Source organism: Pinus tabuliformis, chromosome 5_2, assembly GCF_031772625.1.
Source record: "Pinus tabuliformis cultivar Carrire ecotype Pingquan chromosome 5_2, CPIR1, whole genome shotgun sequence".
NCBI classification, from domain to species: domain Eukaryota; kingdom Viridiplantae; phylum Streptophyta; class Pinopsida; order Pinales; family Pinaceae; genus Pinus; species Pinus tabuliformis.
In genome coordinates, this window is record NC_142306.1 from 236598456 (window position 1) to 236613916 (window position 15461).

A 15461-nucleotide genomic window follows, 5' to 3' on the forward strand; every position below is an offset into this window, starting at 1 on the left:
AAAATTGTGAAAAGCTGCCAAATGAACTTTGCCAATCTTTTAGATTTACAGAAACAAAGTCAAAAAACCTCTTCAAAGCTAAGTGCTTACTACCAGCCACATCCAATAGAAAAGGTTTTATGGGGCCTGATAAGATCAGAACTTGCTTGACCACGGTAAGATAAGCACCGTACCTACCTAATGTATAAAAGAAGACTGATAAGCTGGAGGACGGGCAGGCAGTCTACTGCCAAAGTGATGGTTGTTGTAATTAGTAAAGGAATTGTAAGACCGGAACCCAACAACGAAGGCCCCATGTTATCTGATGGATACATATATGGCCTTGAGAGCGAGACTGGAGTCCTATTTCCAACACCATAGCCTGCTCCATATAATCCTTGGTTTGATCTGTCATATGCATTTTGGCCCTGTAGGTTGTAGGATGTAACACCTAGAGCTGCACCAGAATATTATACTCTATCCAAAGACCTATAGAAGCTTCTGTCTGCACCATTGGAAGAAGCATAAAGAGTCGGAGTTCTTTCATCTGCACTTAACGGAGGCATATATACACCAGCATTTCCTCCATTAGCACGAGGACGCTTAGGTTGAGACTTAACAACACCTGCAGACCTTTTTTCTGTCAGCCTTAGCTTTCTCTAGCTGAGCTACATGCTTTTGAAGAGGATCTGGTGAGAACTGCGATTCAAGTTTCTGCTCCTCAATGCACTTTATAACAGCTCTGTAAGCAGAAAGCTCTTTTGTATTTACTTCATTCTGTAGCAGCAAATAAAAATATCGGTCAAAAAAGGAACTTCTAATATAACCAACAATACTAAGCCAAAATGATCATCACATAACAAGACATTTTGTATAACAGTAATAAAATCGTACTTCTGCAACAGTAGAGTTATTCTCGCTTTTTAAACTTGCCTGAGAAGCTTTCTTAGCATCTTTCAGATATTCCTTCAACAAAGGAACAGGTGAAAACTTCTTTGTCAGCCCAAATGCATGAGCAAAGTTGACTGCCTCAATTTTTTTTCAACAAAGGAACAAGTGCAAACTTCTCTGTCAGCCCAAATGCATGAGCAAAGTTGACTGCCTCAATTTGTTTTCCACTATTGACCAGGGTTTCTACAACATCTGCATGAAATTGTCACAAAATTTTCAGTTAATCTGAATATGTCACAAACATTTGAAATACCAAAAGACAGTTTACTGTGAAAGAAAAAACAATACAGACAACTTCAACGGATTTGTCAATAAAGATAACAGCTATGTCAGCTTGAGACCATTTTCATAAGTAAACAGTTCCCCACTCATGAAAGGCCTTATGACACTTTACCATAGCTGATCATCTTCAGGTGCCTTTATTAATATCAACAAAATAACTTACATACAACTTTCTACCTCATAAAAAGATGTCTACCTAGTAGAGGCCACTCAATATCTGCCTTGCATATGAAATGTTGAGATCTAAAGAAAAGACTACCAACCCCGTCAACTTAGAAACCCGTTCACTGGACTAAACAAAAAACGTTGGGAAGGTTTACTATAGCCAGGATTACCAAAATTTATCTTCAACTCAATCAGCGACAACCAAGTATACTGATAAAATCCACCAGTCCCTCAAAAAAACCAAGCTAGCCATGAATGCCAGAAAAACAACAAAAAGCCTATCTACCAAAATGGATGGAAATTTTGCCAGTGTAGCCACTGAGGCTAACATTACAGAACACCAGCCAACCAACCTGGCATTTTTGATTCAAGTCCAAGGGAACGACAGAGTTCAGGTGTCTGCCTGCACCGTGCAACTGCAAGAACAAGCTTGCATAAGTCATCTTTATCAAACTCTGACGCAATTCCAAAAGTAGCTAGAAGTTGCAAGAAGGCCTGGGCCTCCAACGAATTGCCATTGGCAACATCACCTTCAAGGTTTATCTTCGACTTCCATTCATGTGCAATACTTTTGGCTTGCTCATTTATATTTAAGGGCAGAACTGGATGTTCAACACCCAAAATAGGATCTGCCAAAACAGGTACAAGAGATTCCAGTAATAATGTACAGGCCCGGCGTAGAGCCGGGAGCCCAGACTCTTTCTTGTCACTTGGAGGGTCCTTGGACTCCAAGGACTCCAACACTAACCGTGGTGGGTCAGTTGCAGAGTTTAATGCAGAGGGAACCTCATTGCAAAGCCCTATTTCCAATTGCAAAAGTCATTAAGAATGGGAAGAAAGGATTTAGGGATTATAATATCTGAAAATTTCTATTTTTAAAGTATTATAAAATGAGTTTAGATATTTATATAACAATAATAAGTGGAAATCAGAAAAAGAAAAAGAAAAGAAAAGAAATTGATTGGAGATAAACTTTTTATAATTTTGTAAATGTTATTGAGTTCCAATGCTCAAACAAAATATTTGTAAAAGGTAATTGACTGGTCTGTGGATGAAGCAAGCATTTGGAGGCTAATTCGTGAAGTCTGACAATAAAAGAGGTGAAATTAGAATGATTAATGATAAGACAGACATCCTTGTATAGAAATTGCAATGAGGTTCTTCTTAAAGGTGACTTAATTGTATCACATTGATTTTGACATGACAACATTAGCAAAATGATATAAAAGTCGTTGCAACTAGTACATCTGTGTTTGGTGCATTAATCACTATATGGGATTGAAGGAATCTGGCGCATTCTCGATCAGAACTATTGCTTGATTGACAACAACATGAGTCTTGTGTTGTACAACAATTGTATAATTGGTGCATTAATCACTGTATGAGATTGAAGGAATCTGGTCGCATTCTCAATCAGAACTATTGACAACAACATGGGCCTTGTGTTGTACAACAATTGTATAATTTGATTGTGAAGGATTTAAGGAGAAGTAATGTTGTTTTTTCTGATCCTAGCAAGGATTAGCAAATATACTATTTATTGGTCCCTATGGTATACATTCTTTGGACCTTGTTTTCTCCCTTAATTGTAAGTGCATAAAAATATTAGATTCATAGGACAGGGTACCATTAATCATGTGATCCAATGATCTTGGACGTTTTTTATTGAATTCTTCAAAACTTATTTCCATTTGATCTTCCAAAATGTGAAGATAGTTTTATTGGTTGGAACAATGTTACAACTTACAAGTTATAATAACAGAGATTCTGTTCTGCATAATGCTTTCCACCTTGCAATCTTTTTGTGGATATGGTTAAGCAATATTCTCTTCGACTAAAGAATAAATTATTGTGTGTAGAGTCATTGGGTTTACTATAGTAATGATCGTAACATTTTGTAGTCTTTTGTTTGTTGTTATGTGGTTTAGTGGTTGAGACAGTGTATTACCATGTTAATGACCCAAAGTCAAACTTAGAGATCAGAGCCCTCAATTATAAGTTGGTTGAATTTTATGAGATTTATATGCAATATTAATTCAATAATTAAAAAAAAAATATAGACTTAAGCACCCTAAATAAACTTCAATTTATACATCTTTAGAATCTCATTTATGCTACATATCTGCATCTTATGTACATTTTCCCATTCCCATGTCGGAATTGTTCCTCAATTTATGCCTTACGGCGTTTCCTTTGCAACATTTGGTGCAAATGCTAGTTTATTTTCATTCCAATAACTTTATCCATGGCTGCTGACCAGTCAAATCGTACAACTGCTAACGAGTCAAACCTTACAATTTAGATGTGACAATTCAGGTGTCACAACTTCGATTTCACTCCAACGTATTTATCGATCGCTGCTGACCACTCAAATCCTTCAATTTCACTGTCAATTCAGATCCTACAATTTAGCTCTGACGATTCAGTTGTTACAACTTCCATTTTCACTCAAACAACTTTATCCATCGCTGCGAGCCACTGAAATCCTACAATTTCGCTGTAAACCTAGGCCGTTTCTTCTGTCATAGCTTTTATCGATCTGCATACTACTGTTACTAGGACAGCCTACCAAATCTTAGCCTTGATTCAGGCCACAGTGCCATTTATCAAATTGTTGGTTTTTTTTCCTCCACAAGATCGCATGAAGTTTTCAGAGTAATGAAAACGGTTTTGGATCGAGTGGACTCTTTGTTCCATTAATTACCGTAAGCTTTAGAGTTTTGCTCTTTCCATAAATTATTTGCTTTTATCGCACCTTATGTTTGGTAACTCACACGTAGTATAGATTTATTTTGGTAACTAAGATTTTAGGGTTAAATCAGATTTATTATAGGGATAAGTTGATATTCATTTTAAAAAATAGTTATTTGTAGTTTTAATTAAATTGATTAGTATAAATATGAGTTATTTATTTTTGGGTATGCTATATTAGTATATTGTGGTATTGATTTATGGTAGTGTAATAAATCTGTTTACAAGTTATAATTTTTTATTGTAAAATAGGGATCAATCTCTATGGTTAAGAATTTTGTTACATATTTTTTTTGTTACATATTTTTTTTAATGTACGTATGTTTAACTCATATATTAATATTTTATATAACAAATAATTTAAAATAAAGTTTAATTTTATTAATTTCTATGATTTTTTTATATTTTAGCAATGTGAAATGTATCATGAAGTAAGTGATTTGATGTCTAGCTATATTTACCAACCATTTAATATAAATGGTTTCCTAATACTATTTTTCAAATGATAATTAATTATTAGGAATAAGATGTAACTTTTTTAGATATTAAATATTTGGCATTAACTTTACTCATTTTATTTGATTAACATCAACACATACATAACTTAAAGAATATGAAGGTCTTTTTCATCACAAGTATAAGTGACCAACTATTATTGGAGCATCCACCTTTGTTTTGTGTAAATATTAACTAGCAATTGCTTCAAATGTTGCAAAGGAAACACTATAAGTTAGTAGCATATGAGAAAATAGCATAGATGAAGAGTAATGCGATATGTAACACCGTAAGGCGGCAGCATATGAGGAAATAGCATAGATGAAGAGTGATGTGATACGTTATGCGATCTAAATGTAGGTCAATTTGAGTAAAAGATAAATCTTAATGTTGTTGTCATTGGGTAACTTTTTATAAAGATCACATTTTTTGTAGCATCACTAAAAGCCTCATTGTGCCTTGTGTCAAAGGAAATGTCATAAGTGGATAGCATATGGAATGAGCATAGATGAAGACAAAATTATGCATTAGGAATCCTTAGGTTTGGTTTCGAAAAATTCAATACCAGATCCATATTCAGTATCACCTTGCCCAATCTCATTCTTTGCAACAAATTTGAGATCCAAAAGTCCACATTAGGCTTTCTGTTTTCCAAAATAGGTTTCACTTGTTTTTCATATCATATTGAGAAGAATGGAATTACTTGAACAATTTAAGTCAACAAAGAACAATTTCAAAATACAATATCCATCGCATACCTTGAAAGGAGAGAGACAATGTATGATAAGTTAAGAAGCAAACCCACAAATCCCTAACAATATACCCATTCTATGCTTGTTGGGGTTTAAAGCTGGTAAGTTGCCTCAGTTAAATGAGCTCTAAGAAAATTACAGGAATTGCATTTGTCTCATTTATAAGAAAGCTAAAGATAACCATAAACCCCATGGGGTCCACGCTACAAGTTATTTTAAGTTGTTGACCATTAGGGTGCTCCATTAAACTAAATGCTACTAAAACTTTGTAGAGCATTATGCCAACTTCACTTTCATGGGGATCCCACAATAATCCAGGAGTAGTGGGGGCTTAGGTCTAAATTTTAAATGAGGTCGAAGAATTCATGGAGGCTTAGATGAAATTATGAAAAAGAAATGTTAGTATTAATGAAGTTGTGGCATAAGAAGCCTAATAGAAGATTTTGAAACATCTTATATAGTGAACAATTTTTCAACAAGAACAAACCAGTGGGATGTCACCGTGGAAGAAACTAAATTGGATTGTGAAATATATGAGTTTTAGAGTGTAGCTTCAAATTCTTTATTTGGTTAGTTTAGCAAAATTATGTAGTTAATACTTTTATCATTTTGAGCATTATAGGTCATTCATCAATTCATTGTGCCTATAAAAGACAATGTCAGGCTTTGTTTGTAAGATCTAAATTTGGGTCTTATACTCAATTTTTAAAAGGCCTTGCATTGGTTTGGTGTCTTTATATCCCAAACTTGACTGGTACATTTGGTACTTTTTAAGAAAAAGAATTGTCCACAAAAAACACCACATTGATAGCAGACATTTGACAAAACAAATACATGGAAATTGCAGTATGTTCAATTGCTTGAATGGTTTAATTCTTACAAGGACTGTAAATTTTAAAACAATATTAAATCAATGTCGTAAGCTATCAGTTTCTAAAGTACATATTTATAATGGTCAAAAATTTATTGACATATTGTTATCCTTTTGTCATAATGTTAATTTATGTAATAAACGAGTAACTTAATCCATGGGGAAACCCACCCACTTATGAAAATTGTCTCAAATACATCGAAACTTTTACTGGAGTCATAATTTATCCCATTTGAGTGGAACTTGGCCCATGGAACTGCTACGCAGGAAGAACCCACCATTGCAACTACTACTGTAAGAAGATACAAAAGTGTGGCTTGTGATTTGTCACCCACAACTTGACATGTTGAGAACAATTAGGAAAAGAACCCTTGAATAGTCTGTTGACTAACTTTAGGTACAAATTTTCCAAACTTCTAAGTACTAAATTGAGCAATTTTACATGAATCCCATGGATATAATCAATTGAATAAATTCTTATATTTATAACTTCCATACAAACATCCTTTCAACTTTTGGACTGATCTAAGCATTAAAATTGATTGTTGAATTCATATTGAAGTGTTCATAGACGTGGTCATAACGATGGTCATAACAAACTCTCCTACCTAATGATGTATCGTTTGAAATATCAACAAAGAATTCTCATTCTTGCAAAGAAAATTTTAAACATCAGCATTCATCAACTTCTCATATATGTCTCAAAAAAAGGAAGCATGTTGATGTTAATAGCTTTAAATTCTCGAAACGTAACAACGTAAATCGGTGATGGCTCCAACCTACTCAATGATATTCGAGTCAGCATTAGAATAGGTATTATTAAGAATTTTCATAGTGTTTACCATTTTTTCTTTAGTTAATCAATATTTTAGCGATCAGTATAGGACATCACTCTGAAAACAACTTAAGGTCAAACTCTCAAAATCAAAACGTTTTTACATGTACCCATAGAACATGTTTTGATGATTAAGTTAATAAGAGATGAAAATATATGATATATACTAAAAGAATTAAGAGACATCAATCATGGATATTTTGATGAAATGCTATACAAGGATTCAAATAGGTGTAAATTAACAAGAGATGAAAATATATGATATATACTAAAAAAATTGAGGCATCAATCGTGTATCTTTTTATGAAATGCTATACAAGGATTCAAATAGGTGTAAATTAATTTTGCTGAGAGATAATCCTCTTTTCAAGAAAAAATCTAATAAGATTATAGAAAATTCAATCAAGTTTTAAATAAATAAGATTTTTGACTTTCTACATGGCTAGATTTCAGGAGAACAATTTTCTACAAGATTAAATGACTCCATTTAAATATATAAATATTAGGTTTAGTCAACTACAACAATAAGCACCATGAAAATTCTTGGAGAATGACTTCTCGCTTAGAAATGGCGAGAACTATCGCCAGGAAGGTTGGAACCATGAACCATGAATGATTCCAACTTGCCCTAGACAATTCTAGCTAGGCATTTATTACAAGTATGCATGGTGACACCTAGTAATAAAAGTTAACAAGTCAAAATATACTAATATGAAATAGACATAACAAGTCAAAATATATGACATATACAAAAAGAATTAAGCGACATCAACCATTCATCATTCAATGAAATGAAATCCACATGAGTTCACAATCACTATGGTGGATACTGAGAATATGTTACTTGAGCAATGAATTTTGAACATTTTCCTTTATTAACTTTTATTACATGGAATTTTCAACAGGGTTGTTATAGAACCCCCCCGCCCCCCTCCCCCCCCCCCTTTGGGGGAACACCATCCTTGGTGTTCAATAACACCTATAACCAACAAGATCACTGAAAGAAAACATACTTCCCATGGAGATTTATAACTTAGCTTGTTGCAATATTTACAATGATCAACGTAATGGGAAGCAAACCAACATGAAAACATACCAACATGACAACCATAATGATATGATACCCATACCACTTATTTGAGATTTATAACACAACTCATGGCGGTATTTACATCCATATACATATGTACATATACCAAAATATCACACCAAACATATACCCAAAACATATATCAAGGGCATTTAGTCAACCGACAAATAAGGACAGATACATAGCCCACATTTGATCTGTCATCTCCCATGTAGCTTCATCAGGCCCAAAGTGCTTCCACTACACTTTAACCTGCTTGCTTGCTTGGTTTTGAAGCATGAGTACCTTTCTCTGCAATATACAATGAGGTTCTAGCTCGAATTCTCCATCTGGCTCCACCTGCAATACGAACCAGTCAATCACATGATCAACATCTTTAACATACTTCTTAAGCAATGCCACATGGAAAACATCATGGACTTTCACTATCGGAGGTAATGCAAGTCGATAGGCTACTAATCCAATCCTTTCAAGAATCTTGAAAGGTCCACACAAATGAGATGCTAGCTTGGTACATGATCCAATCCACAAGGATCTCTTCTTTGGCTTGATGCGCAAGTACACTTTTTCTCCAACCTGAAACTCCTTAAACAACCTATTTCGATTTGCATAGCTTTACTTCATGCCCTGTGGTGACTTTAGATTCTTCTTGATTACCAGCATTTCCTGTTCCATTTCTTCTAACATGTTTGGTCTAATCAACACCCTGTTAACTGGATCACTCCAATTGGTTGGAATATTAAAAATCCGTTCATACAATGCCTCAAGCAAACTCATCCTCGAATATTCCTTATACCCATTGTTGTAAGAAAACTTAACCAGTGGAAGATATTGTTCCCACTTCTACTGTTGATGCATCACATACATCCTGAACATGACATCTATTATCTTGTTGACCCTCTCTGTCTATCCATCTGTCTGTGGATGATAAGTTGTATTTAAGGCCAACTCTACCCCTAAACCTGTAAACGACTCCTTCTAAAACTTGGAAGTTAACTTAGCATCCTTGTCTAACATAATCTTCTTCAGAACCCCATGCAATCTGAACACACCTCTGATGAACACCTATGCCACATCACTAGTTGAATACATAGTCGTCACTGGAATGAAGTGTGCTACCTTAGTCAACCTTTCCACCACAACCATGATGGAATCATGATGTCTAGATGTCCTCGGAAAACCTGTGATGAAATCCATGGAAATGACCTCGCATTTCCACTTTGGCATCACAATCGACTATAGTAGTCCACCTAGATTCATACACTCTGCCTTTACTTGCTGACAGTCCAAACATCTAGCAACAAACTTTGCCACATCTTTTTTCATATTTGGACAATAAAAAAATTTATTTACTATTGTTAATGTCTTTTGGTAGCCTGAGTGACCTGAATATGGTTTCACATCATAATCCCTCGAGACGATGTTCTTGAGCTCACTATTGTCTGGCACATATATCATGTCCCTAAATCTGATCAAGCCATCTATTGAGAGATGATAGTACACATCCTGTGCACCTGTACCTTAACTCTACTGTAATCTGTACATAAGATCTATATACCTCTCATCTTATTGATATGCCTGTAAAATCTGATCCTGTAAGTTTATCCCATAAAAACTCATAGCTACAATGTAATTTACCTATATCTGCATGCTAAGAGCATATGCAATCATACTCTCTTTACCCTTGATGTACCTAATCTCAAAGTCAAACTCACTGATCATGGCCAACCATCTAGCTTGCCTGCCATTCAAATTCGGCTAGTCAAACTGGTATCTCAACTCATTGTGATCACTCATCAACACAAACCTCCTACCAAGAAGATAGTGCCTCCACATATTCAATGCATGAATGATCGCTGCCAACTCAAGATCATGTGTCAAATATTTCTACCCGTGCTCATTCAATTTCCATGACTCATAACATACTACTTGTCCTTCTTGCATAAGGACTCAACCAAGTCCTCTCTTGAGAGCATCTGTACACACTACAAACTATTTTTCCAAGTCTGTAATCTTTAACACAGGAGCATTTGTCAACAATTTTTTTCACTATTCAAAACTTGTTACACATTCTTCTCTCCATTCAAATTTCTTGCCTTTCCTCTGCAATGATGTAATAGGATATGCAATTTGAAAGAAGTTCCTAATGAACCTCCTATAATAGCCTGGTAACCCCATGAATGATCTTACCTCATCCACATTTCTAAGAGTTTCCCACTCCGTGATATCTCTTATCTTCTCTAGATCTACTGCTATGCCTTCCTTGGAGACCACATGCCCAAAGTAATGTACCTATGTTTGAAAGAAACTGCATTTACTGAGTTTAGAATACAATTTATGCTCTCTCAATAGTCTCAACATTGTTGCTAAATGCTCAACATGTTCTTCCTCATTCTTAGAATATATAAAAATGTCATCAATGAATACAATAACAAGCTTATCTAGATAAGGATGCAACACACTATTCATCAAGCATGCAAAGGTAGATGGAGCATTAGTCAAACCAAATGGAACTACAACAAACTCATATTGCCCATACCTGGTCCAGAAATATGTCTTGTAAATGTCCTCTTCCTTGATGTGTACCTGGTGATATCCGGATCTCAAATAAATCTTTGAGAATACTATTGCTCCCTTTAACTGATCAAATAAGTCATCAATCCTCGGCAACAAATACTTGTTCTTGATGGTCACCTTGTTCAACTTCCTGTAATCAATGCATAACCTGAGAGTACCATCTTTCTTCTTCACAAACAATACTGGTGCACCCCAAGGTGATACACTTGACCTAATGTATCCCTTATCAAGCATTTCCTTCAATTGCAACTTCAATTCTACTAACTCTGGAGTGTTCATCTGATATGGTGATTTTGATGTTCGTGTTGCCCCTGGTACTAAGTCAATGGAGAAGTCCACTTCTCTGTAAGGCCAAAACTCTGAGATCTCCATTGGAAACACATCCTGAAACTGTTGTAAGATCAGGTACCTACTCAATATCTCTGCATCCTCATCCTCCTTACCTTTATCACTAGAAATGTATACTGCAAATAACACACACCCTTTTCTATGACTATGTTTTTCTTGCATAGCTATCACCATCCTAACTGATGTTGCTTTTCTCTTACCTTGTAAGATTCTCTGCTCACCATTGTCATCCAAGCATACAATATATTTATCATAACAATCCACTTTGATCCTATGAAGATAGGACCAACCCATACCCAAAAGCATACTATATGACCCCAACGGTAATATGTTCAAGTGTGTTGAAGTAGACATACCATTCAACTCAAATGAAAAATCTCTTACCCAATGATGGACTCTCTTCTTGGTACCTGTAACCAACTGCACTAACCAAGATTCTGCATGCCCTTGTTTATTCAAACCACACTTATCCACCAAGTCAGGGTCAACGTAACTATAATTCGATCTAGGGTGAATCAAGATAGAAACAACTTGATCACAAAGCTTACTGTTCATCTCAATGATAGATGCCTTATGATCTGCCTTCTTATTATCCAGCACTGCATAGATACGAGGAATACTTTGCCCAACATCCCCAACAATCTGTGCCTCCTATGCAATATATACATGAGGACTAGAACTTTGATTTTGCAGACAATCCCTCTTAAGATGCTCCTTACCACATGTCCAACACTCCAACCGTCCTATACCATCACCTTTATTATTTTGTTGTGCCCCATGTCCCTATCTAGCTGCATTTAACTTCTTATGTGGTGCAACATTCTCTTTTTCTTCTGCATTCTGAGGCCTTGTTCTTTTCGGCTTTCATTTACCTTTACTTTTATCTTTCCCTTTCCATCCTTTGCTGAGATTTTGTCTTACGCTTTGACTGTTCATAACAATGCTTTAGTTTTCCAATAACTTCCTCAAGTGACTGAGGCTCATCATACTCAATCCGATCTCTAAATGTTAATGGAAATTCACTGACAAATCTCTAAACTTTAGCATTTTCATCTTTAAGATATAGTACATACCTCAATAGCTCCAAGAACGTGGTCGTATACTTCTCATCTATCATCGATCCCATTTTGAGCTCATAGAATTCCTTTTCTTTGTTGTCGTAGTACCTTTTCAACAAGTACTTATTTCTAAAGAGTCTCTTGAATTCATGCCAACTCAACTCCTTTGTCCTAATGTATCTGATCGATTTTACATCTTCCCACAAGATGTTTTCTTTACCTTTCAGGATGAAGATAGTTATTCTGGCCTTCATATTCTTTGTATACTCATGCAATTTAAAGGTGTTATTCATGGCAAGTATCTAAGCCTCTACATCCTCAGGATTCTTCAACTCTCCATCAAAAGTAAGTGACTTCACTTTCTTTAACTCCTCCGACAAGTATCCCCTATCACTCCTCCTGTAAGGGTGATAAGGATGACGATCATAGTGCTTGTCAAAACCAGAAATAGAATAGTACATGTGTCCATCATCTCTCCTATCCGAAGTATCCAGGAATCTACCATATCTTATTGTGTCATCTCTATCTGACTTGTGATGACCATGAGACCTACTTCCATATGCTCCATTAGTCCCATTATCTTGTCCATAGTTCACTTAGAGTGGTCCCTGTCTCTACAATTCTAACAAACTCCGAAGAATTATTGCATTGACTTCTTCTTATTTCTTCTGTGCCTACATGATTATGTCATTATCTGCGTTACAACCCCTTATTTATTCCTTCAAACTCCTCAATGTGTCTACTAAGTTAGAAGAGTTCCCAACACCACACTGCTCATCTGATTCATAGGGAGAATCTTTGTAGTATATCATCTTGCTGGTCATCTTGATCTCTTCCTGCAAGACATACTATGTCAGCTAAACCATATCATAAACAAACCAATGTACCTTAGTATAACTCAGGGATAATATCTCATCTGCAAGACCAACCAAATTAGCATAATACATATATAAACATAATCATATCAAAATTTAATCATCATCTCAACCATTATCTAGTCATTAATGCATGAACATACCCACCACACATCATAACCTCATGCATGGAAACTATAATTATATCATTGCATGAATAACAAATATGTATGATACACACACATACACAATACATACAAACATTGACATGCATATTCAATGCATAACGAACATAAACTCATGATAAATACATCCAACAACAATGGCATTAACTTTTCACATGGAAACACCACTGCAACCATAACCAACACCATGCATACATAAGCAATACATAGCCCACAAACATGAGTATACATATGCAACCGATGTGAATGCATGACCAACACATCGCCCATCTATTTCAAGGGGTGAACAATGCTCTGATACCACTCTGTAACACCGTCCTCCCACATCTACCCAAGTAACTGGCCAACCATGGTAAACATGTGACAAGAGGCTACCATGATCTGATTCAAACTCCTAGGTCACCTTAAGGAAGTGGAACCGACAAAACACAACCAAAATGACCATCCACAAATCCTACAAAACCTCCATGAGCTACCCCACCTTTCTAGGTGATTAACCCCTAAGGAAACTCAACATTTCAGGGACCTAGAGCCCCAATCGCTCCCTTGCCAAGCCCTCCAAGTGACTGAGGGTCCTAGTTGCTCCCATGAGTCTGCCTGAGTGTAATGTAACCTTTTTCTGCCAATGCTATGCGAGCGAATATGAGATTTAAGGCTAAAATCTAGGGATAAGACTAAGTAATTGCCCACAACTTCATGGAATTTACAAAAATGAAAGAAAAACATAGAGACAATGATGCCAATACAAATTCTTAAACAAAGAATTGACTGGATCACTACTAGCCATGACATACATTTTTTCAAACATGTCATAAATATGTATTCTACTGGTTTAAACAACAAATATGAGCATAAGGGTCTTGTACTTATCTGAGAGTCGCTAAGAAGCATTGATGCTTGATCACATTAGTTGCATTGTCTTGTATTAGGTCATAGGTTCATTGATCAATAATTTACAAATCAGAACATGATGAGAACCATACATTTTCATTGTCATAAACATATTCATAACCAACATATAAACAACAAAAATAATGAGGATGCAAAAACCATAAGTGCCATATATGAACTAGTACATTTGCTCATAAAGTACTAAGAAAATGAACTCTTATTAATGAATGCAAAAGCCAACCCGGTATGGGAATACCATGTTCCACCCGACTGTAGATTGGATGAGTTAAGTATTTCTTCAACCAATCACCCCTGTGCCATATTCCAAGCATGAATGTGTGACTCATATCAAAAGAACCAACCAAGTCTTCCCAAGGTTAAACCACCTCACCCTCATCAATAGAATCAAGCTTTACCGCAATCTTCACCAAATCACTCGGCCATAAACAATAAACACATAATACCAGGCTTTACTGTAATCCCCACTGGATCACTAAGCCATAACCCACCAAGACACACAATATTTGGCTTTACTGCAACCCACAGTCCGATTCAGCGGTCACTAGGCCAATGGCTTTACCGCAATCCACATTTTGGTTCAAGGATCACTAGGCCATGTGTTCTCTCATTCAAAGATCCACCTCACTCAACTTCAAATCCATTCGGCAATCTAGCTCAACGAAAACATGAGAACCCCATCTCCCCATGGCTATTTGGAAATGGGAAGGCAAGGATGAAGAACACTATCACACCTGGCAAAAACCATGTCCATGATAGCAAGAGAACCAACAACACACACACATAACCATGCATGCCAAATCTAGCAAGTAAATCACACATGCAAATCGATACCTGCAAGTAAACCCGTTGTAGTTGCTCGATCCCGCTCTTCCTTGTTTTATCTTTGCTTCCTATTTGCCTTCTTTACCTTTCTTGATCCAATGTTGAAGTGCTCCAAGAAAACTCTAAGTGTCCAAGAGTGTATGAGAGAGAGAATAGAGAGAAGACTCCAAAACTGAAGTGACCAAAAGCCATGAACTGATCCTCATAAGCTTTTTTTATTAATGTGGCCTCTATTTTCTTCATTTTCATTATTTTCCTTCATTTTCCTCCTCACATGTAACCTATGGCTTTTCACTTTCATTTTCTCTTAATTTCCATTATTTTCATAAATAAATTGCCAATTAATTTTCTCCTAATTTCCATTATTTTCATAAATAAATTTCCAATTAATGTCATTTTTCCTTTCCAAAGTCTTTGCGAATTTCTTTAGCCATAATAAACCAGATGAACACCCACACTAAAATGTCTTGCACAACACTCAACTTGGAAAAAGTGTCCGATAACCATAGTTATTATTTTACCTTTATTAACTTT

General features: G+C 35.7%; 1 protein-coding gene across 1 annotated transcript; it reads right to left on the reverse strand.

The window, feature by feature from the left end:
• Window positions 1–430: 430 nt before the first annotated feature.
• LOC149158408 (FRIGIDA-like protein 3) lies at window positions 431–8948 on the reverse strand. Its single transcript, XM_089433970.1, has 7 exons — window positions 8829–8948; window positions 8474–8510; window positions 1731–2177; window positions 1034–1122; window positions 874–945; window positions 613–756; window positions 431–526 (listed from the first exon to the last, which is right to left on the reverse strand). Exons 1-7 carry the CDS (start codon window positions 8946–8948, stop codon window positions 431–433), a joined length of 1005 nt encoding a protein of 334 aa, XP_089290096.1.
• Window positions 8949–15461: the final 6513 nt, after the last annotated feature.

What these genes read in the sequence shown, in the direction of transcription:
- LOC149158408 (XM_089433970.1), bottom strand. Translation starts at nt 8,948, where the DNA reads ATGAGTTTGCTTGAGGCATTGTATGAACGGATTTTTAATATTCCAACC. An exon ending in ACTTGAATCAAAAATGCCAG is followed by an intron (nt 1,123 to 1,730) that starts GTTGGTTGGCTG and finishes AATTTCATGCAG; the next exon opens with ATGTTGTAGAAACCCTGGTC. An exon ending in TGACAGAGAAGTTTGCACTT is followed by an intron (nt 946 to 1,033) that starts GTTCCTTTGTTG and finishes CCTTTGTTGAAG; the next exon opens with GAATATCTGAAAGATGCTAA.